Consider the following 24,373-nt stretch of genomic DNA (forward strand, 5'->3'; position numbering starts at 1 on the left):
TACTATCATACTCAAGGGTCGTACCATCATGCTCAAGGGTTGCACCATCATACTCAAGGGTTGCACCATCATACTCAAGGGTTGTACCATCTTACTCAAGGGTTGTACCATCATGCTCAAGGGTAGTGCCATCATACTCAAGGGTTGTACCATCATGCTCAAGGGTAGTACCATCATACTCAAGGGTTGCACCATCACACTCAAGGGTAGTACCATCATACTCAAGGGTTGTACCATCATGCTCAAGGGTAGTCCCATCATACTCAAGGGTTGCACCATCACACTCAAAGGTTGTACCATCATGCTCAAGGGTTGTACCATCATGCTCAAGGGTAGTCCCATCATACTCAAGGGTTGTACCATCACACTCAAAGGTTGTACCATCATGCTCAAGGGTTGCACCATCATACTCAAGGGTGGCACCATCATGAAGGGTCGTACCATCATACTCAAGGATTGTACCATCATACTCAAAGAGTTGTACCATCATGCTCAGTGGGCCGCCGTACCGTCATATTTCAAGGTGTCGTACCGTCGAGGTCATGAACAGTACCATCCTCCATACTGGCCATATCCGCCATCATGCCCTGCTGGAAGTGCTCTCTGACCTCTCCTCCTCCTCTCCTCGGCAGACGTGATCCGGGACCTGACAGTCATCGTCATCGGAGGCCACATGGAGTTCTTCAAGGTGCAGACGCTGCAGGACACGTGGTACCTCCTATGTGTGCTCACCTGGCCCAGGGGAGCCGCCCTCTACTACCAAGGCCGCGTCCTCCCACCGTGGTGAGGAGGCAAAACACTTTGACCCGTTCCCTCACGCCTTTACTTTCTCTCCGTGGGAAACCTTCAGGGCTTCTCTCTCTCTCTCTCTCTCTCTCTCTCTCTCTCTCTCTCTCTGCGACTTCAAATTCTCCCAGCATTATATAACGAGTCTGCCTCGAGAGCAAACAGGATGTTAGGATGTATTAACGGAAAACTTGTCAGACACAAAAGGATGTAGTATTGCCACTAGACTCAAGTCAAGTTAGACCCCCGCCTCGAACAATGCAGTGCAATTCAGGTCCCCATTCCAAAGTAAGGATGTTCTTATACCGGAGGCAGTGCAAACCACATGAGGACGGATCTGAATCTGCTCTCTCTAAGCAAGAAGCGGCTCTGTAGAAGTTTAAAAATGTTTAAAAATACTTAAGGATTCAACACTGTCAATGTAGAAAGTTACTTTACTTTGGCACCAGTGCTACCAACGAGAGAATATGGACTAAAACTTAAAGGTCACAGAGTTTATCTCCATTACACAAAATAATTCTTTACAAACAACTAAGCTCAAAGAACATGTTGTTCAAAGCAACATAGCTAATATGTTCAAAATTAGGCTTGATCGTCTCCTTTCACTCTTCGGTACTGAATCATTCTTTTGACCAATCATCATAGCGTAGTGCTATATTATGCTACCTTCTCAACAACTGACCTTGCTCCGGTAACGCACCAACAGTGATTAACCCGTGTAGCTTGATTTCAGGGAACAAGAAGGAATTAGTGTGTAACCCTTCCACATAATGGGTAATACAGAAATGGTAAGTCAAGAGGCTGGAGTTCAAAGTTTATCCTTATTACTGTCTTGATAACAAGTGAAGAGATGCATGACACATCCTCGTTCAATCTAACCTCTGATTTTCCCATAAAAATTCCCCTCACGAATATTAGTCCTGCAAGGTATTTTCTTTTTTCTTTATTTTTTTCCTGTTTCCCGTCCAGTGCGTTGCCGAACGAAGTAGAGGATGGGAAGAAAGCTTTGCTTTGCTTTACTTTTCTTGTATTGCTTTTAAAGGGACTGCATATTTTTCAATGGTGCTAAGGGCAGAACATCTCGCTTGGTCGTTGAGCCTATACACCTATGTAACTCTCAGCCATTCACCATTAACTTAATAAAGTTATTCAAATCTCAACATCACAACAGAAGTGCCGCCCGGCGTCTTCCGTACTAGACGACACACTGGCCTGACCGACGACAGTAACCATAAAAGGGAGAGTGGTGGTTAAGGGGGGGTTACGTGGCGGGGGTTGACCTGGGTAGCTAGGTGTGTCAGGGACCACGTTTCTTATATCTTCGTTTTTTGTCAATTCTCTCATAAAGATTTGGTTAATAATAGGATGGGCTTTACAGTTTCTTGGGGGAAAAATATATAAGAAAAGTGGTCCCTGACACACCTAGCTTTATTAATACTTTATTAAGTATTAGCGCCTGATGAAGTGGAAACATGTCGTGCCACATGTGTAGAAAAATTACGTTGAATAAAATTATATGAACTACTGAATCGCAATTTCACCTTCATATATATATATATATATATATATATATATATATATATATATATATATATATATATATATATATATATATATATATTCCTATGAGTCCACAGGGAAAAATGAAACACGATAAGTTCCCAAGTGCACTTTCGTGTAATAATCACAGCACCAGGGGAGACACAAGAGAGAAATATAAGTCAGTTGATATACATCGAAGAGACGAAGCTAGGACGCCATTTGGTAAACTTTCTCTTGTGTCTCCCCTGATGATGTGATTATTACACGAAAGTGCACTTGGGAACTTATCGTGTTTCATTCATAGGAATATCTTCATCACGCGCAAATTTGTGATCCTTTCCAATACATATATATATATATATATATATATATATATATATATATATATATATATATATATATATATATATATATATATACACGCTACGAGTGACTTCATATCTGTTCGGTACTATTGCATTCCTTCTAACCTGAACTCGTAAGTGTCCATCAAACAGTCACAAGGTAATAGTTGCACGTCCGACTCACGGACATCCATCATCCCTTCTTCGCCTGCAGGAGTCATGGGCTACAGCAGCTGCCGCTGGACGGGTTGCTGGTGCTGGGGCAGGAGCAGGACACTCTGGGCGGCGGCTTCAGTCTGGGTCAGGCCTTCAGGGGTCGCGTGTCCTTATTGCTGATGTGGCCTCGTCACCTCACCGTCGAGGAGATGGACGACCTGGCTACGTGTGAGAAGCCGCCTCCTGCCGGGTCCCTCTTGCCCTGGTCGTCTCCCCCATGGCAGCTGCGGGGTCGCGTCCGACCCACAGAAACCTCCCACTGTCGACAGCAACCTCACCGCTTCTTCCTCTTCCAACGGCCGTTGCCCTTGCCGGGCGCTACCAAAAGCCTGGCCAAGCTGGGCATGACTCTCGTCACGCCACACACAGAGAGCCAAAAGCGGCACCTGATGCGGGTCATTGGAAGATCCGGCAGCATATGCTCGAAGGTATACGAAAACAAACGAGTCACCATGATCAATGTCATCTACGACCATCGCACCAACGCCACCGTTGACCTGGCCACAAACGCTACCGTTAACATCAGCGTAGATGGTGGCACTGGTCCACGAGAAGCTTCGCACCTCATTATGTCCAGCGAGGGGGAGTTTTTCTGGAGCGAAAATCATAAGAAGTTTTGCTACGCGGGAGAATACCTGGGTGCTCACGTGCCTTTCTTCCTGCACGGACTGTGTACAGACACAGGCAGTGAATCATCAGTTTACAAAGAGGAGTTTATCATCCTGGTGTCTCCTGGTGGGGAGATCTACTTCGCTGGTGCACACTATATGAGCATCAGGAAGGTGGGTACGTCCTGGGTAGTGTTCCACCACCACAAAAACACAACGCTGGCCACGGTGGAGAGCGTCTCCCTGCCCATAGGGCGACACCAATGGAACCTAACAGGAGTGGATGAAGACTGCACCTTCAGGAGAGGTCTCCAGTCACTCACACTCACCCTGCTGCAACCATACTCACCAGTTCACCTGCAAGGACGGCGACTGTGTCAACATGACAGCTCGTTGTGACCTGACCTCCGACTGTACTGACTGGAGCGATGAGCAGAACTGTCACCTCCTGAGGCTGCCAGAGGGCTACGTTAAAGAACTCCCTCCCCAGCTACCCATAAGCGTAACGCTGCTGAAAACCATCAACAACATCGACGTGAGCCTGCAGCAGATGACGGTGACAATGGAAGTCCAGCTTAGGCTCGTGTGGTACGACAACCGTCTCGAGTTCCTCAACCTGCGGCCGGACAAGTCCTCCAATGTCATCACCGGCCAGGCCAACATATGGCTGCCCAGCCTCAAGATAATGCCGGTCACAAGCAAGGCCGAACTTATGCAAACACCGACGCTGACCGTCGACAGGAAGACTACCGGCACTACTGACGGTCATGGTAAGTTCCACTTTCACAGGCCAGCTTGCAGTAGGTCCCTCACAGTCGTGAAGACTTTTCCTTCCCCACAGTATTCTTGCCCATTCCTCCCCTCGTAACATCTGATAATGTCTCTATACAACAATGTTCGGCAAAATTTACCATAATGTTCCTTTCGCGTCATGACTGGAGGTCTGTTGTTGCAGACTACGTGTACAGCGGCCAGAGGAACCCTATTGAGGCTTGGACTGTCGCTCGCCCCACCATCCGCTGCCCCTTCTCCTTAGAGCTGTACCCACACGACGTCCAGCGATGCAACTACACCATCCGCCTCGCCAACGTGCCCCCCGGCAGCGTCCGCTACACCGGCTACTCCCTCCACTACCTAGGCAACGGCATGCTCAACGAGTACGTCGTGTACGACTGGCGCATGACCGTGTCCGGCAACGAGGGGCGGGTGTCGTTCACCCTGAGACGTCGCTACTCGCACATGGTCTGGTCCGTGTACGTCCCCACGTCCCTGCTGCTCGGGATCTCCTACGGGACGCTCTACATCCCGGCGGAGTCCTTCACGGACCGAGGCACCATGAGCCTCACCACCCTGCTCGTGCTGGTATCCCTGTATACCGAGTCCCTCTCCAGCCTCCCACGACGGCCTACAAAAAGCTCATCGACCAGTGGTACGTCTCCACCATCATAAACGTGTCGCTCATCATCGCGGTGCACCTCGTCACCTGTAACCCCGCTCCTGCCAACCCAGTGCTCCCCTTGCGCGTCCATGACAGGAGGGCCAGACGCTGGACCCGACGCATCAGCGCTCGCGTCACCTTGAAAGTCGCTCGTGTGGTGTTCGCTGCCGTGATCGTGACGTATAACGTCATCTATTTCTACAAGACCAATCTCGCCTTCCCTTCCTCTCATTCGCTCTCTCCATAACTGACGTTGCACATAAGGACGCATAAGTACGTATGTCCTGGGAAAAAAATAAGAATAAATGTTCCATGGTCGTAAAATAATAGACTATGGCTGGAAATAGTTGGAAAATAACAAAAACCTCTATACTATGACCAATGGACAAAGGTGAATTGTTCTCCAAGTTATATATACCAAGTCTGAAACTCTAAGTGAAATAATAACTAAATTAGAATTATGGGTCTTGCGCTATTCAGTTATCTAGATGTTTAGAAATAACTGTGTTAAGCTTCATGGTTATATGAATTAGACTTGTTAAGTTACGACATCGGTGAGGGAGTACCACATAACACTGGTGAGGGAGTACCACATAAATAACACTGGTGAGGGAGTACCACATGACACTGGTGAGAAAGTACCACATAACACTGGTGAGGGAGTACCACATGACACTGGTGAGGGAGTACCACATGACACTGGTGAGGGAGTACCACATAACAATGGTGAGAGTGTACCACATAACACTGGTGAGGAAGTACCACATTATACTGGTGAGGGAGTACCACACGACACTGGTGAGGGAGTACCACATAACACTGGTGAGGGAGTACCACATGACACTGGTGAGGGAGTACCACATAACACTGGTGAGGGAGTACCACATAACACTGGTGAGGGAGTACCACATAACACTGGTGGGGGAGTACCACATGACACTGGTGGTACTGCACCACATGATACCGATGGTGGAACTCTACCACATAATACTCTATACATATAGTATTTTCTAGCGTCATATAGGAGCCCATTTTATCGACCAGTCCCTAGAGGATGAAGAACAGCTGGGTTAACTGCAGACAGGACTCGAACCTATATGAACGCGACCTCGGGCGGTCCGTTAATGCTTCATGGTCAACACTGCTTACCTCTACACAAAGGGGGTCACTATACAACACTTACAAGTTAGGAGTAATATTCTTTTGTCATTCATCACTGTATGGCCTTACTTTCAGAATTACAAATTACATTTTCTGATGGGCTTCTTAGGCGCAAACTATATTTCTAGATAAGATTCCATAACAATCAAAAATACAATAATACTGTCATATCAGACTGTAAACATAAATACGACAATCACTACGAATAATCATGATAAATATCCGACAATCAAGAACGACGATTTATATATTCGCAGATATACATGAATATGCTTTCGAAAGACGAAAAATTGAAACTGACGCTCCGCTCTGACTTTGACCTTCACGTTGTTGGCTAACTAACGCTCATGTACCCAACGCACAGTATTTCTACCTACTGAGGTCCTTAAACATCTCACTAGCCCAGCCGCTGCCACCTATGAAATCACATTAAAAAACAAAAAAGAGAAAAAACAAAGCCCGGAAAAATTAGTTTTTAGGGTGGTGAGCGTGTACGTAGTACCTGTGCAAACAGATGTTAAGGAGGTTCAAGCAGTTTATTCAATCGTTCAGATTGTAGAAGGGAAACGTCAACTTAGGAATTCATAATGCTGTTTCAAACGTCATCACAATTTCCTCTGTTACTGCCACCAAGGTGTTTAATGCCCCCACACACAGCGAACAGGCTGCTTCTCAACAAATAATAATAAAAAAAAAAAGCTCTACAAGAGAGAACCTCTCCATTTAAAGCTAAGGAACGTATTCATAAGATTGAGATTCTGTACTTCGAGAAGAACTGTAATTGCAGTGTAACAATATTTCAGTAACGATAATGGCTTCGAAAGTTACCATGATAGTGAAAACAATCTTATTTTTTTCTTCTTCTTCAACCGACCCATGCTACGAAGTTGCCACCACTTATGAAATATCTAAGCGATTAAAGCAATAACTTAATAAATGTGAAAAACCGCGATTAAGAGCCCAGGGGGAAATGCCGGCCGATGTATCGATATAACGAACACTACTAACTCGTGCTAGAAGCACCATATCTAGTAAAGGTAAATAAATTAAAAGAACGTCAACAAATTCAAATAATCAGATCAAAGTATGACGTAACTCTTCTCACGAATTTTTGGCGGCATATACATCAATGTAAGTCAAATGGAGGGTTCCTATAGTTTTAAATAATCATAAAGATCTATATATCTCAAATTCCACCAAGTGATGGACAATAATTTAGGGGCAAGTAGTGTATCATACTTATCTGTTGTTGATTTAAACCAACCAACACCAGAAATGCATTTACCACCCTATACTGGCTAATATTTAATTCTAAACGTAAACAAAGCTGCATAAAAGCAGGACGTCTGCCTCTAACCTAACCTAACCTAACCTAACCTGCCTCTTGACTTACCAGCGAACACCAAAGGAGACCTGCACCCACCGACATACATTGGACGGGCTTCCTAGCATTTTTCGCAGATAGTCTGGCAGAATCTTTCGTTAGATGCTTAATAACGAATCGACAGACTGTTTTGTTTAGGTTTCTGATGCGCACACAGACCATATATATGGCAAAGTTCAGCTCTTAAGACTATAAAACGCTACCATGTATATTACCTAAAGCACCCACATATGGCACAGAGCCTACGCTCAAACCCACGCTCAAACCCATTTAGTAATGATAACGATCTACCCGTTAGCGATGAGGATTCGAACCCAGTCCTTCCGCGCGTCAGGCCGGTATCATCTATCTTTAAAACCACTATAAACTTCACAGTTCGGAGTATCGTACGCAACAACAGTAATTTTCACTGGCTAAAGTTTATGGACATCAGATGGCACACTGCAGTATCTACCGTGTGAATTTTCATGATCTGTAAAATAAAAAAAGGTTTGAAATATATCTAAAACTCTCTAATGGCTTATTCTTTGACAGTAAAACTATCCTTCATATCTGTGAAAGGATAGAGTGTAAAGAGAAAGAACTCTTACGATCTCAATCCCCTACTGATAGTAATCCCCATTAAGCTTGTCTCTCAGCACGGTCCACTGAACTCCAGGAAAAAAAAATCACTCTACAATAATCACTACAAAACACATGTTTGTATATAAACTGTCTGAGCTTCACTGAATGAATTTACATTACAGCATGACTGTTAACTCTATAGAAACACAGATAATCCGTAAACAATGGCCAGGAAATCTCCACCAGTTGTGACATCATGACATGTACTGTGTGAGATTATTACCTGCATTTGTGCACACAAGAAAGGAACCTTTACAATCGTGAGGACCTGCCTCATACCTGTGTGACATAAACTTCCTCTATACTGCGCCAGAATAGACTAGTATAGTGTCCGTCTCTCCCCCCATTCCCGCACCCAAAGACAGAAATACTAAAAATAGCGAACGACTCCCGACAAGTTCGAAGAGGTGTGCATATGTAGTTGCAAGAGCCACGCATTTTTTTTTTTTTTATAGTGTAAGAATTTAGATATACCTAAATGAATAACAAAAAAAATGCCTTGACAATGCAACCACCACTGTCAATTCGAAAAATTCTAATATTCAATTAATTTCCAGAAGCTAAATATAATTTTCGTACACTATTCTGACAAAATGGAGTATCGACAAATCAAACACCTTTGTAAAAACGAAAAAATAAACTTAATACTTCTATTTCCCTTTCAAAATTCAAACAATAAAACTAACAGTAAATGTGGCCCTAAGATACAACCAAGGCGTTGAGAGCTAGCTTCATATGACAGACACTGTGGCCCGTGCCCTAAGGCGTCTGTGGTCTGTGATACATGAGGTACCGTTACGACTGGGCATAGAGAGCATAATCTAGATTACAGTGATTGGTGAAACATGTAGGGGTGAAAAAAAAAAAAAATGTACGACTGAGGAGCGCTGCTTTAGATGGGAAGGGGATAAGAGATCTGGAAACAGAAGCAACAGGGCTTTTAGCTCACAACAAATAAGCCAACATAATGGAAAACAAATAATTTTCATCAATATCAAACTGTGTGATCTCAGTCATTAAACATATATATATATATATATATATATATATATATATATATATATATATATATATATATTATTTATTTTTATTATACTTTGTCGCTGTCTCCCGCGTTTGCGAGGTAGCGCAAGGAAACAGACGAAAGAAATGGCCCAACCCCCCCCATACACATGTATATACATACGTCCACACACGCAAATATACATACCTACACAGCTTTCCATGGTTTACCCCAGACGCTTCACATGCCTTGATTCAATCCACTGACAACACGTCAAACCCAGGGTAGACCACATCGCTCCAATTCACTCTATTCCTTGCCCTCCTTTCACCCTCCTGCATGTTCAGGCCCCGATCACACAAAATCTTTTTCACTCCATCTTTCCACCTCCAATTTGGTCTGCCACTTCTCCTCGTTCCCTCCACCTCCGACACATATATCCTCTTGGTCAATCTTTCCTCACTCATTCTCTCCATGTGCCCAAACCATTTCAAAACACCCTCTTCTACTCTCTCAACCACGCTCTTTTTATTTCCACACATCTCTCTTACCCTTACGTTACTTACTCGATCCAACCACCTCACACCACACATTGTCCTCAAACATCTCATTTCCAGCACATCCATCCTCCTGCGCACAACTCTATCCATAGCCCACGCCTCGCAACCATACAACATTGTTGGAACCACTATTCCTTCAAACATACCCATTTTTGCTTTCCGAGATAATGTTCTCGACTTCTACACATTCTTCAAGGCTCCCAGGATTTTCGCCCCCTCCCCCACCCTATGATCCACTTCCGTTTCCATGGTTCCATCCGCTGCCAGATCCACTCCCAGATATCTAAAACACTTTACTTCCTCCAGTTTTTCTCCATTCAAACTTACCTCCCAATTGACTTGACCCTCAACCCTACTGCACCTAATTACCTTGCTCTTATTCACATTTACTCTTAACTCTCTTCTTTCACACACTTTACCAAACTTTACCAGCTTCTGCAGTTTCTTACATGAATCAGCCACCAACGCTGTATCATCAGCGAACAACAACTGACTCACTTCCCAAGCTCTCTCATCCCCAACAGACTTCATACTTGCCCCTCTTTCCAAAACTCTTGCATTCACCTCCCTAACAACCCCATCCATAAACAAATCAAACAACCATGGAGACATCACACATCCCTGCCGCAAACCTACATTCACTGAGAACCAATCACTTTCCTCTTTTCCTACACGTACACATGCCTTACATCCTCGATAAAAACTTTTCACTGCTTCTAACAACTTGCCTCCCACACCATATATTCTTAATACCTTCCACAGAGCATCTCTATCAACTCTATCATATGCCCTCTCCAGATCCATAAATGCTACATACAAATCCATTTGCTTTTCTAAGTATTTCTCACATACATTCTTCAAAGCAAACACCTGATCCACACATCCTCTACCACTTCTGAAACCACACTGCTCTTCCCCAATCTGATGCTCTGTACATGCCTTCACCCTCTCAATCAATACCCTCCCATATAATTTACCAGGAATACTCAACAAACTTATACCTCTGTAATTTGAGCACTATATATATATATATATATATATATATATATATATATATATATATATATATATATATAGATAGATAGATAGATAGATAGATAGATAGATAGATGACGATCTAATAATTGAATTATAAATGTGTAAACATGGAGCTAATGCTTCTGATTAAAGACACTGTCATCAGGAGTTTGTCATGAGTGTCTGGGCGGACGAGACAACACTCGCTCTGCTAGGTAGCGCGCGCTTACCTCTTATCTCCTAGGGTGAGAAGTGCGCGCTAAACACTTATCTTCTAGACTGAAAGTGTCACAGTTAAATTCCAAATATCAAATTCAGTGCCCATTTTACTAAACATAATAACACAAGAATGGAGGTAACAAAAGTACAAATTCTGGCAAAATAACCCTCAAAATAATATAGAGTCCTAACAGCGACGAGACAGCGAAGAACACAAAAGCAAAATATATTTCTACTTAAACGCTGAGTCACATGGAGAGTGTGGTGGCATTGATCAACTGCTTTTATTCCGCCCTCTGACGAACAAATCAGCTTGTTTAAAGCCCATGATACTCGTGTACACTAATACCAATTTAACACATACCTAGACGATTACAAAACACTGAAAACAAACTAAAATCAATCTACGGATAGTCGTTGGTGAGGGCGGAGAGTCGTCGATGTGGACTAGGCTGTAAAACGGAACATCGTATAGGATGTTTTATGGCCACTGTCTCTGTAAGCACTCAGTTTTTGCTACTTCTCTTAACTTAATAATAAAATCTATGAAATGCACCATTAGCGTATAGAAATGAAAATCAACCGTCAGATAAGACAACGCGTTTCCTTTTAAACCTTCCCGAACGGAAAACAATCATGCATAGAACTGTCGAATTAAACCAACATCAACAGGTATCTTACGTTGAGGGCTATACCTGTCACATGGAGTAGCAGTAAACTGAGAGTCAGTCAAGAACATGTACGGCCGATATAGTATTCAGCCCAATACACATAACATTATAATTCTGACTTACCTCGTCCCTGGTCCTACAGTATGGCTGAGCTGCTCAGTCCCTCGAGGTGACGGACCCTCGTGAGAAATCGGCCGCGGTTATTTACAAATTCTTACTACTCACTTTACAGCGGACGCTTCTTTACCAAGATATATACTTTCCATCATCACAATCTATTTCACCACTCACAAAATAATGGATACAGCAAGGGGTTTCGTCAGAACGAGGTGAAACACAGTTCTCCAGTGTGGAAAGGTACACATGACGTACGAATGTAAACAAACAGTTGTTCCTCGTAACCAAAGACCCTGTTGCAAGGGTCTTTGCGCTACAAGGGTCTTTGCTACCCTAATTGCTACGCCGTATAACCGCAATGCAATATTCAGTAGCTTAGTTAATTTTACACAACACATTTTCTGTATCAGCCTAGTTACAGGGAAGGAAAAATATTACTAAGGATATATCACCTAATGGCAACTGATTTAAGGTGATACCAACTTGGTATATATTTTCTAAAACTGCCATCGACATGGAACGCAGGCAGCAACTTACCGTGATGCTACTTGACATCACTGGTCATGTACAGTCACTTATAAAAGTTTATTGAGGTCTCCGTCTGTGTGGGTGAATTCCATCTCCATTCCTTTCTGGCCGACAGGTCTCTGGGTACTGTATAACCCACACACGAACATACACGTCGTTATACAGACTCGCCGTCCAGAAAGGGGTTGGGAACTCAGCACAGGCCCACATACACACACACACACAAACACACACACGGACCTCCAAAAACTTTTATGAGTGACTGTACACGGTGCTGAATGTAAATACAATTCTTTAAATTACTTTACCAACTACTAGACGAACATATTGTAAGTGTCACTGTTTGGAAGTTAAACATTTGAATATGTAAAACATGGGATATTTTTTCTGTGGATACGTTGCAAAACTGTACTCCAGATGTTAATAAAGGACCCAAATTCCCTGCAATTCACACGCAACATCTGTTTTGGATCGGGCTCTTTCATACGCGTTATTTGCTCCCGACTGTTCCTATAAATTTTGCAGTCTTAACCAGGATTCGAAATCTTGGGGGTCTAGGGAGGGTCTGAACCTTTCAAATATATATGAGAACCATGCAAAAAAAAAGCTGTCCTAAGGGGACCCAGGGGAGGTCCTGTAAAGAAGAATAACAATTATCTCTCAGCAGTGTGCAAATTTTTCACTATCTAATGCACCGAAGTTTGTTTACATGAAACGTGTACAAGTTTAACTATTCGAGAAAATCTTTAAATCAAAACTAAATGTCACAAGTAAGACGTTCAAACTGAACAGGGAAACAAAGTATTACCTCCTTCACTGTCAGTATGAGATTAGAAATCAGTATTCAATGTTGTCTAGCTAACCATTATTCTAAGGCTGATTTTATATTACGGTACAATTTTGGGTTTAGATGAATATTTTCATATAAGTATGTAAATGGTTTCGGTGCATTACGCATGACAGCGAGAGAATGGATAAGCGGATGCGGCCTTCCTTTGTCTGTTCCCGGCGCTACGTCGCTGACGCGGGAAACGTCAATCAAATATGGAAAATATGAATCTAATATGTTTGGGAAGTGCTTTTTTTTTAAGTAATATCCTTGCTTCTCACAACTCTCTTAGTGGGCTGTCACCTGCTGCTACTTTCTTCGTAATAGGTAAAGCATCAACCATTGGGTAATGCTATGGACTGATATACGAATTGTAACATGTGATATCAATCCACTGGGGTCTGACTAAGGCCCTTGTGACCCCTGTAATCCTTTTGCGCTACCGCTCACGGGCTGAGCATGGGGTGCACAAATGAATTTGCCGGGGTTACCGGCACAAATCAATTGCTGTCAAGCCTATCTACGTCTGAGCTTCATGTGCGCGATGACACACGACGAGTCTCGGAGTCAGTGTTCTGCCCTCCCGAATGGATTGCTCCTATTTCAAAACCTGTTCTTTATTCGCTGGTAATACAACACATTTTTATTTGCTTAATCTTGATTATTGAAACTTTTAACAGCGAAACTTGCTTACTACAAGTCGTACCATACTATTTTTTTGTATCAGAGTAGAACATATGTAGTTACATTTCATGTGTGATTCCTTTACCTTTACTGCGTTTGAATAAAAATCCATGAAATCTATATGACGTTTACGATGACTGATAAATTAGACTCCCTATAGACTGCCTTCTTGCTGTTCACGGAAGAAAAATATCGCATCAAGGATCAATATCGCTAACGGGGGGGGAGGGTTTTCGGTATGAGCTATTATAATATCCTTATGTAACATGGCCATCAGACCTGATCAAGCCCTTATTACTCCAGCCACACTGTACATACAGCCTAACCCAACCTCTAATTGTGTTGGCTTCTGGTTAATCCCAATACAATGTGATCGATCCTAGCTTGTGTATTTTAGGTTAGGCTCCGACAGCAACCCTTTCACATCGCCTTTGTTGCATCATTAAGGAAGGTAAGGTTATCCTACATAAACAGCGGTGTTGAGCCGTTACGTGATGTCATATTTGTGGACAAAGCAATGTTTATCAAAGTAATTTGTTCAACACTTCGCCTCAGGCCATTACAAAAATTTAGTATGACGCTATTTTTTTTTTTTTTCATTTTTTCTTAGTCTCATTTGATCTATGAGTCTAACAAGTTACTGTTGTAATCTGGAAATTATAGTTGCTGGAAGTACATAACCAACATTCGTGCGTCTATGGTTAGCGTGGCTGTGGGCGGGGCTTGGGAACCATCACAGTTGGCGTCTTTCCTCACGCGCAGCGCGGGCGCGGTGCCTGGGAGCGCGCAGCGCAGTATCCAATGCAATTTTTTTTTACAGGCCTCACTACTGTCGTGTAACGCCTTAAACTACATATCTTGAAACGTCCAGAAGCACGAGTTAGTAACTTTTGCATCTATCAAACATATTTTGCTTTTACGTTATGTGAAAATCAATGAACTGTTGCAGAAAGACATAGCCGTAAAAGCCAGTCCTGCCAGAGAGGGACGTGGTGTACGTGCAGCTTCTGAACTTTGTTAAATGACTCCTGCAAGTCAGATGTCCCTCAGGCTACCCTCACTGATTCTCCAGCTGCTATGCCTATATACAAGTGAGTCCATTTCTCTCCCTCGTCCCACTTCTGAACAGCTGTTAAGTCTATAAACTGGAAGAGTTTGTTTGAGAAGCAGTGCTCAGTGAATGGTTTGAAATATTTCGAAGTGTGTTAGGGAAATGTTCCTTTTTTCTTTTTCATGAAGATGGGGCACTAAGACGAGAGTGAGGTGAGGAGCACAACTGAACCATGATGGATGAGAATGGAAGTTACTATTGCAATGGTATGCTCGGTATGTCAGGAGAGTTGGATAGAAGTTGGAAAGATGTGTGTAAGAGGATATGGAAAGTAAGTGCACGAGTAAAAAGAAAAAAGTTCTTTTTAAAAGATGGAACTATTGGGATTATATATAACAGTTTTAGTACAAGTAGGGGCAACTAACATATTATACCATCGAATAGAACTGTCCTGGCCTGAACTAAATTGGCGGAAGACAGAGATAGGTGAACCTAAAATATCTACTCGTCATTTCATATCGTACAAAAGGAGGGGTCGTCGGAGGCAGTGAAAGCCTAATCATTCTTTCATCGAAGAAATCTCACTCCATGATTGACGTCAGCTATTTCATGTTATCAAATATTTAACAATTACCCAAAAATGGTCTTCGAAGTCTCATAAAGTGCTTACGTATATTCAGCATCTGTATTCAGTCTTACTAGAATTTGACCGTTGTGTGGTTTGATTCAATATACAAATGATTCAGCGAGAATGATTCTCTCAAATACGATGATGATGAAGTAAATATAATACGCAACAACCACATAATAGGGACAATCTAGAGAATTGTGATCACATGACGCAAAAACCACATAATAGGGACAATCTAGAGCATTGTGATCACATGAGGGTAATAATATCGTTACATATTACTCATGTTTTGAGCTTTATAATTCCCCCCCTGCCTCCTAATATATTTGTTGATCTAATTCTGGATATATGCCTACCCTACTCACGTATAGAGTGCAGCCCGGAAGTTACAGGTATCCCAAAAGAGGGGTGCTGTGGTTGTATAATCAACTACAGTAAGTACCAATATTCGGACGGGGTGGATCAACGACAAAGATGATTTATACACCTACTGCACTAAACCATCATCTTGAAAATACCAATATTCTTTAAAATGAATATATTGCCCCCTCACTTCCACGAGAGCATTCTTGTAATGTCCTGAGCATATACTGTGTGGACATAGTACAACTCGTATCAAATGTTTACTGATTACGCATTCGTTTATATATATTGGGAAGCTATACAGCATTCTAAGCCCCACAAACTACTTCTAGGTTTTTTGGTATTTCGAAAAGTTTAGCATATGAATCACACATAATACTGGAAAATTCTTTTGAGTTAATAGGAGTCATTAGTGATACAAACATCATCTGTCTTCAGGATCCTTTTTAAAAAGGCTGACACGGTTAATATACTCGTACCTGTACAAGGTATTGTAACGTTTTCTGGAATGGAATTCATTCGTTCAGAAAATAAGATGTTGCTGTCTTGGTGACAGTGCTGGAAAATTGTGAGTGACGCTTCAAAAATAGCAATTAATCCGACACACTGAATACATTTTGTAGATTATCTTAATGCATTTATGTATAAGAACCATAATTCATTATTTACTAACGAGAATTCTCCGGCTTCCCCCCTTTCTTGGAAACGATTTCCAGGTTTCTTTGTCGTTAACAGGTTCGTTATCATCAACAGAATGGGAACCATTGACCCACTGGGAAAGACACTACGACACTAAAGTATCAATGACCCACTGGGAAAGACACTACGACACTAAAGTATCAATGACCCACTGGGAAGGACACAACGACACTAAGGTATCACTGACCCACTGGGAAGGACACAACGACACTAAGGTATCATTGACCCACTGGGAAGGACACTACGACACTAAGGTATCACTGACCCACTGGGAAGGACACAACGACACTAAGGTATCATTGACCCACTGGGAAGGACACTACGACACTAAGGTATCACTGACCCACTGGGAAGGACACTACGACACTAAGGTATCACTGACCCACTGGGAAGGACACAACGACACTAAGGTATCACTGACCCACTGGGAAGGACACAACGACACTAAGGTATCACTGACCCACTGGGAAGGACACAACGACACTAAGGTATGATGACGATTTCTGAAATGACCCGGATGAGTCAGGTCAAACAGGACATCATCCTACCCTAAGGTCGTAGCACTGTGCTACGTGGTGTAACAGTTAGCGTTACTGACCGTGACACATTCACGGATCGCACAGGGTCGAGCGCATAGTTTCGAACCCTGGTGGTGCGTCACTTGGGTAGAAAGAGAGGGTGGGGGGAGGAGTAGATTGGGTTGGAAGACTGAACCTCCAGGTGTTGTTTTGTAGGTGTGAGCCAGGTATGTGATCTATCATCCTAACCTCCAGCTATTGTGGTGTTGCAGGTGTGTGCGTGGCGAGTCAGGTATATGAGTTACAGCTCGAGGGTGAGGTGGACAACGAGACGTGCCTGCTGACAGTACTCCCTCCTCACTACCCACCGTCACGGCTCGTGGATGGAGAGGGTAATGCTACAAGCGGTTCAGATACTGAGGGAAATCCCAGCAGATGGCAGAGGCTGGGAGAAGCTTCAGTGGCTCAGCTGGAGGGGGCGAAGAATACCACAACCGACGGAGACGCCGCCGAAGGGACGCATGAAACACTTGATACCTCGAATTTCCTTCCTTCGAGGCGGGCGGAAGAAGCCAGCACGACCCTAAGGGAGTTCTCCCTCTGCATGGCCTTCTCGGTGAAGTTCTTCACCCTCTACACCTCCCTGGTCAGCTACGCCACGTGGGAGGAATCAAATGTCATAATCTTTGGTGAGTTTTGGTTGCACTGAGCTCCATCCAGTTATCAGGAATCTATATCAAATAACGTATAAAAGTTGAAAAAAAAAAAATCTCATCTATTCAGTCATATCTTCTTGATAACATATTTACTCACGGAATCATTATGTGGTCAGATGATATCAGTATTCCCAGAAATGAAAGATAACAGTGATTATACATACTGCCACCTCTGTAACACGGACGACAGCTGTGTACTGTAAGCTGGATGACAACTGTGTAACAAGGACGACAGTTCTGTAAGGTGGATGACAGTCCAGTGATGAGGTACAGCACTCCCGTGACCTCTGTAGAAGACATTATACGACAATGAATTTGACGGGAAGGCAAAAAGAAAAAAAAATATGTACACATATATTGTTAACTAGGACAATGAAGACCTCGGTGGTGTTTGTCATGATCTCTGACTATCTGCCACAGTATCTATTTACGTTTGCTTCGAGGTAAACACTTGATAATGTGTTTATCATTGGATTATCATTGTCAATATTGGTATATTGTTTTCTCGTTGTGTATCCAATGATAATATGAGAAACTTTACCATTGACGACTTTAAGTCACAGGATTCTTCATCATTTTGCTTTGTAGTGTCCAGGTATTCTTCTCAAAGATCTTCCACTAGATTTCCTATGCAAATTTCAAAGATCGAAACCTCATTTTTCTGAGTTATCTTATCCAATGTGACTGTTAAGACCTCATATCATCCACTATAGTCTCTTAAAAAAAAATTCCCCAATCTAACCGTCTCTCCATATTTTGCCGACATGATCTCCCTCGTCTGCCAACATCTCTCCACCCGTCAACGTCTCTCTGGTATGTGGGGCCCGTAATTCGCAGGGATCAGACCGTTCGGCCTCAAGATTATGTTCGGCGGCAGGTGGCACCGGGTCAGCCTGGGCATCTATCAGGACTCGTGGTACATGTTTTGCCTCGTCCTGGCCAGCGACACGCTGACCGTGTACCACAACGGACAACGCCTCCAGTCCTGGTGAGAGAGAGAGAGAGAGAGAGAGAGAGAGAGAGAGAGAGAGAGAGAGAGAGAGAGAGAGAGAGAGAGAGAGAGAGAGAGGGGGGGGGGTGTTAGCCAGGGTGGGATGAAATGGTGCGGATATATGGAGAGGATGAGTGAAGAGAGACTGAACAAGAGGATCCAAATGTTAGGAGTGGAAATCAAGGAGGGGTGGAGAGAACGAGGAGATGGAAGGGTGGAGTGAAGGAGGCTCTTAGGTACAAGGACCTAGATACATTCAAGAGGATGGGAGGCATGTTTAGGACAGAGTGAACCGGATCTATGTGGTATACTGGGGTTGACGGGCTGTCATTGGTTTGAGCCAGGGACATACGAAGCAACCAAAGAAAATCATGGAATAGTTTCGGGAGCTTGGCTCTGGATGATATGGGGTGGTTTCAGTACATTATGCATGACAGCCCGGGAATGGATGTGTACAAATGATACAATTTTGTCGTTTGTGCCTGGCTGTACTCCGTTGAGGCGGGAACAGCAGTTTGGAATGAATTACACACACATACACAGACACAGACACACGCACACACACGCACACACACACACACACAACACACACACACACACACACACACACACACACACACACACACACACACACACACACACATAGATGCAAAGTGATGAGTTTGTTTGATGGTATAGCAGTCCCAGTTGTGCTGCGTGGATGAGAGTCATGGACTCTAAATACAAAACTACGGAAGAGGTTGGAGGTGTAGGAAAAGAAATACCTGAAGACAAAATATCGTGCAAAGAGGGTTGATCTAGTTAGGAATGACACTGTGGTAGAAAAAAGTGGTGGCAACAGAAATATGATCAAGAGAGCTGAATAGTGTGCTGAAATGGTTTAGATATATGGAGAGGATGAGTGAGGAAGGGTGACTAATAGGATATTGTGTGTCAGAGGTGGAGGGAACAAGGAGGAGGAGGGGAACGCCGAAGACAACATGGAAGGATGGGATAAAAGATACTTTGAGGTACTATGGACTTAACGTGCGGGAAGGGCGAGGTGCACATGGGATAAAGCGAAATACGAGAGAGGTGGCATACTGGGGTCGACGTGCTACCTGTGGTCTGAACCAGCGAATATGAAGCGGTCAGGGGAATCCACGGGAATGTCATTTGGGGTATGGCTGGACAGAGGACTGTAATTTGGTTTTATCATACGTGACAGCAAGAGAGTGAATGTGAGCACACATAAGGCGTTTTTTCACCTGTTCCTGCCACTATCTCGCTAACGTAGGAAACTGTCTGTGTTCTTTTCAGTGGATATCTGAGCTCTTTAGCATTACAGTACAGTGGCTGGGGGTAACGTAGCAACATTCTTCTCATCTGGTAAAACAGTTGCATCAACCTCTTGTCGCAGGGATCATCAGGATGCCACGAGCCTGCCGCTGGGCGGGACGCTGGTGGTGGGGCAGGAGCAGGACGAACTGGGCGGCGGCTTCACCAGCTACCAGGCACTCCAGGGAAGAGTGTCGCTAGTCACCCTGTGGCCGAGAGAACTTTCGCCCTCTGAACTGCTCCAGCTTGCTTCCTGCCAGGACCCGCCTCCTCCACCCGGCGCCATCCTGTCCTGGGGATCACGAGCCTGGAAGATAAGGGGTCGTGTAAACGAAGCCAGAAATGGGTACTGTGAGGAGAAGGGTACGAAGATATACCTCTTCCGTAAGAAAGTCAGTTTCGAGTGGGCAGACCAGCATGTTCGAAGCCTGGGGATGACGCTAGTGGCACCACAGACTCATTCCCAGGTGTTGACATTCCGCGAACGCTTGTTGGATGCCAAGAATGATTGTATGGATCGTTACCAGAATCGCAGCCTCCTCTGGACCAACATCATCTACGACCCGGTCACCAACGCCACTGTAGACCTGACGCAAAATACATCGTGTGAACTGTACGACGGCGGAACACTTCACTTGGGCAGCCGCCGGTCCTGGGTCCTCCTCACAACAGACGGATGGGATTCTTGCACACGCTGCCGTCAACACAGGTGCTACGCTGGCGAGTACATGGACACCCGCCCGTTGTTCCGCCTGCACGGCCTGTGTAACCAGAGCGACCGACTGCATTTTTATCTTAGTTTTATTCTCTCGGTGGCCTCAGACGGACAGCTGTACTTCTCTGGGCATTACCACCTCACCATCAGGAAGGCTGGCCACTTTTGGTCCATCATCCACCACCAAATGAACGTAACGCTCGCCACCACCAGGTGTGTGGGCCTGCCGGTGGGTGGACGAGAGTGGTGGGTCACGGGAGCAGACGAGATGTGCTCCATCACAAAGAACCGTCAGGTGAAACTCACCCTTAGCAAGTGTAGCGACGACCAGTTCACCTGCACGGACGGCTCCTGCATACCCAGAGCAGCTCGATGTGACCTCAGCTGCGACTGTAGTGACGGAAGTGACGAAGGAGACTGCGAGCTACTGTCGCTTCCAGACGGCTATGTCAGTCAGCTGCCGCCAGCGCTTCCCATCACCTTCAGCCTCAGTGTCTGCTTCCATAACGTGATAGTCCATCTTCTGGACATGACCTTCACCCTGGAACTGACATTCAGCCTCCGCTGGTACGACAATCGTATCACCTTCTACAACCTGCGTCCAGGCAGCTCCACCAACCAGGTGTCGCCGACCTCCGACAGGCTGTGGACTCCCACGGTTGAGATAAATCCACTCGTCAGCGAAGGTCAGGTCCAAGTACCGCCGTCCCTGCTGGTCGACAGAGAGGCCAACGGTACCTGGCATACGAGAGGTATGTAGGCAGGATGACCTCTGCCAGGTCCAGGTAGGGCGAGCTATTCTGGGTCCAGGTAGGGCGAGCTATGCTAGGTCCAGTTAGGACGAGCTATGGCAGGTCCAGATAGGGCGAGGTATGCTGGGTCCAGGTAGGGCGAGCTATGCTAGGTCCAGATAGGGAGAGCTATGCAGGGTCCAGTTAGGGCGAGCTATGCAGGGTCCAGGTAGGACGAGCTATGCTGGGTCCAGGTAGGGCGAGCTATGCTGGGTCCAGGTAGAGCGAGCTATGCCGGGTCCAGGTAGAGCAAGCTATGCCGGGTCCAGGTAGAGCAAGCTATGCCGGGTCCAGGTAGGGAGAGCTATGCTGGATCCAGGTAGGGAGAGCTATTCTGGTTCCAGGTAGGGCGAGCTATGCAGGGTTCAGGTAAAGCGAGCTACGCAGGGTCCAGGTAGGGAGAGCTATGCCGGGTCCAGGTATAGCGCGCTACGTAGGGTTCAGGTAGGGCGAGCTTACTCTGGCCCATCAGGTTTACAGATATATTTAGAATATCTTGAGTGTACCTATGAAGTTGTTGTCGGCTGTTGTTTCTACGATAAAGTCTCCTCTGTAGAAACGTTCTCGGTACTTGTGATCATTGTAGACTTAGGAATAAAGACAATATATGTAGCTCTTGACGCCTGATTATTACAACCCCGGTCAGTCGCGAGACACGCCGGAGAGCTCCCAGTGCACTACGAGGCTGCAAAAGCTTTCATCTCTGACCAACCTATGGTCTATGAGATCCTCGTCACGCGGCAGAGCTGTGTTCAAATAATCAGGTCTCCAGAAGTACTCTGTTTCCGTCTACTTCATGTGTACAGTACATGTTAACAGGTATATAGAGAAACAATAATGTTTACGTGAACAGAGATGAATGAACCTCGTTGTACAAGCAGCTGGTAACCCCATATTACCTTTCCTCTTAGACATGGTGTATCAAGGCAGCCAGAACCCTGTGGTCTACACCCAAACGCGTCTGCCCACCGTCCGCTGCCCGTTCTTCCTGGAGTCGTATCCGTGGGACGTGCAGCACTGTGGCTTCATCATGAACATCACCAACGTCAAGACGGAGAAAATCCGCTTCGTCAACTCCTCCATGCACTACGTGGGGATTGAGGAGCTTCAAGACTACAATCTGCACGACTGGAACCTAGACGTCTCGCAGGGCACGGGGAGAGTCCGCTTCAAGCTGAGGCGAGGGCAGCAGCAGCTGGTGTGGTCCAACTACCTACCAACCTCCCTCCTCTTGCTGATTTCTTACGGTACCTTGTACATTCCCGCCAGGTCGTTCTCCTACCGCGGCAACCTGAGCGTTATGACAATACTGGTGCTGGTCTCCTTGTACACCAAGTCCCTCTCCACGCTCCCCACCACGCCCTACAACAAGCTCATCGACCTGTGGTACCTCTTCGCCATCATCTACGTCTCGCTCATCATCGCCACCCACCTTGCCACCAGCCGTACTGCCTCCCTCTGCCAAGACCCGCCAGTCATGACTCTCCTGAAGGAGAAACTCGAGTCCCCGGCACGTCACCAGCTGTGTCGAGGAGGGACGTCTAGTGCCATCCTAGTTTTGGCAAGGGTCGTATTTGCCTTGATCCTTACTGGCTTCTGTATCATCTTCTTATGCAGTATCCCTTGAGAGTAACTTCATCAGAGACGGAGTAAAATTTCTTTAACCAGATCGAGTTTAGGATACGATCAATTTTCTTTCCTTCATATATATATGAACAAATATTGAAACAAAGGATGTGACTAGGTATGTCATTTATAATAAAGTAAGATCTCTAATATCCTTCAAAAAAATTTAAAAAAGATGCCTCGACTCCGGTGTGGGTAAGATCCACAATAATTGTGAGATGACTAAAAATATCAACACGTTCCCCATCCAATTATAACGGAAGAAATTTGCTCCGAGGATCAAAGGTCTCCCCAAACTCTGTATATTTTTGTGAAGCATTATAAAAGTTTCATAATTGTTCCTTAGGTTAATTGAGACGACAGGGGCAACTTAATGCCTCTGCCAAGGCCATGTCATGAACGCTTATATATGTGTGCTGCAGCCTAAGGCAGAGATCCAATTCATCAACCAGCCCAATAGTGAAGGATGACCACTTGGGTTGACTGTGGACCGACTGCCGCGACCAGGATTCGAACTTATGGGGCGGCCCGTGAGGGCGTCACGATCAACATCAGCCGCTACACGATGAGCAGAAAACGCAACAGGATTCAGCGACCGGCCACAATTACCTGCTCTTACCTCTGACCTGCATCAGGTGGAGGATGTTCTTAGGCTGTAGATGAAATGTTCTCAATAAACGTCATGTGTGACATTCTGATCCCCTCGCACGGCTGCCCTGTAGGGAAGATATTAGAGATAAATGGTGTACAACAAACTTTTGCCTAGACAATAAACCTCGAAAACCACTAGAACTGCCTATTACCATGATTACCTACTGACATAACTTCCTAGCACCATGACTTATTACCATGACTGCCTAGCACCATGACTGCCTACCACAATGACTGCCTACCACCATAATAGCCTATTATCATTACTGCTTATAATTCCAAGGCCTCTGAGCCTCATTGACGCAATCAACACCGACAAAGACGATAAATTAACCATCAATACTCCACACGTGTCTCCCTCACACTTCCTGGATTCCTACAGTCAGTCATTAATGCAGCTCCACTCCTGTCATCACCCGCATCCTAGACACCCTAATATCCACACGTACAACAATAAACAACAAATATGTAGCTGGGGAGACGAGTGGGGCAGGTAACTTGCAGCAAGTAATCTGAGAAACTCGTTTCTCTCACTGGTATGTTAGTGACCGAGCCACATATTACTAGAGAATG

General features: G+C 44.9%; 2 protein-coding genes across 2 annotated transcripts in view; both read left to right on the top strand.

The window, feature by feature from the left end:
- The window catches only part of LOC139755751 (uncharacterized), a 7,029-nt gene extending 1,662 nt beyond the window's left edge, over window positions 1–5,367 (top strand). The window contains 5 exon segments of the mRNA XM_071674380.1: window positions 633–783; window positions 2,887–3,847; window positions 3,987–4,266; window positions 4,338–4,892; window positions 4,895–5,367. Coding sequence (XP_071530481.1) covers window positions 633–783; window positions 2,887–3,847; window positions 3,987–4,266; window positions 4,338–4,892; window positions 4,895–5,181 — 2,234 coding nt within the window. The 3' untranslated portion in view covers window positions 5,182–5,367.
- Window positions 5,368–15,014: 9,647 nt separating this feature from the next.
- LOC139755752 (uncharacterized) lies at window positions 15,015–23,923 on the top strand. The gene is made up of 6 exons (XM_071674381.1): window positions 15,015–15,057; window positions 17,266–17,682; window positions 18,547–18,697; window positions 20,028–21,484; window positions 22,170–22,271; window positions 22,405–23,923. Exons 1-6 carry the CDS (start codon window positions 15,015–15,017, stop codon window positions 23,148–23,150), a joined length of 2,916 nt encoding a protein of 971 aa, XP_071530482.1. The 3' UTR covers window positions 23,151–23,923.
- Window positions 23,924–24,373: the final 450 nt, after the last annotated feature.

The sequence above is a fragment of the Panulirus ornatus genome, chromosome 20, assembly GCF_036320965.1.
Source record: "Panulirus ornatus isolate Po-2019 chromosome 20, ASM3632096v1, whole genome shotgun sequence".
NCBI lineage: Eukaryota > Metazoa > Arthropoda > Malacostraca > Decapoda > Palinuridae > Panulirus > Panulirus ornatus.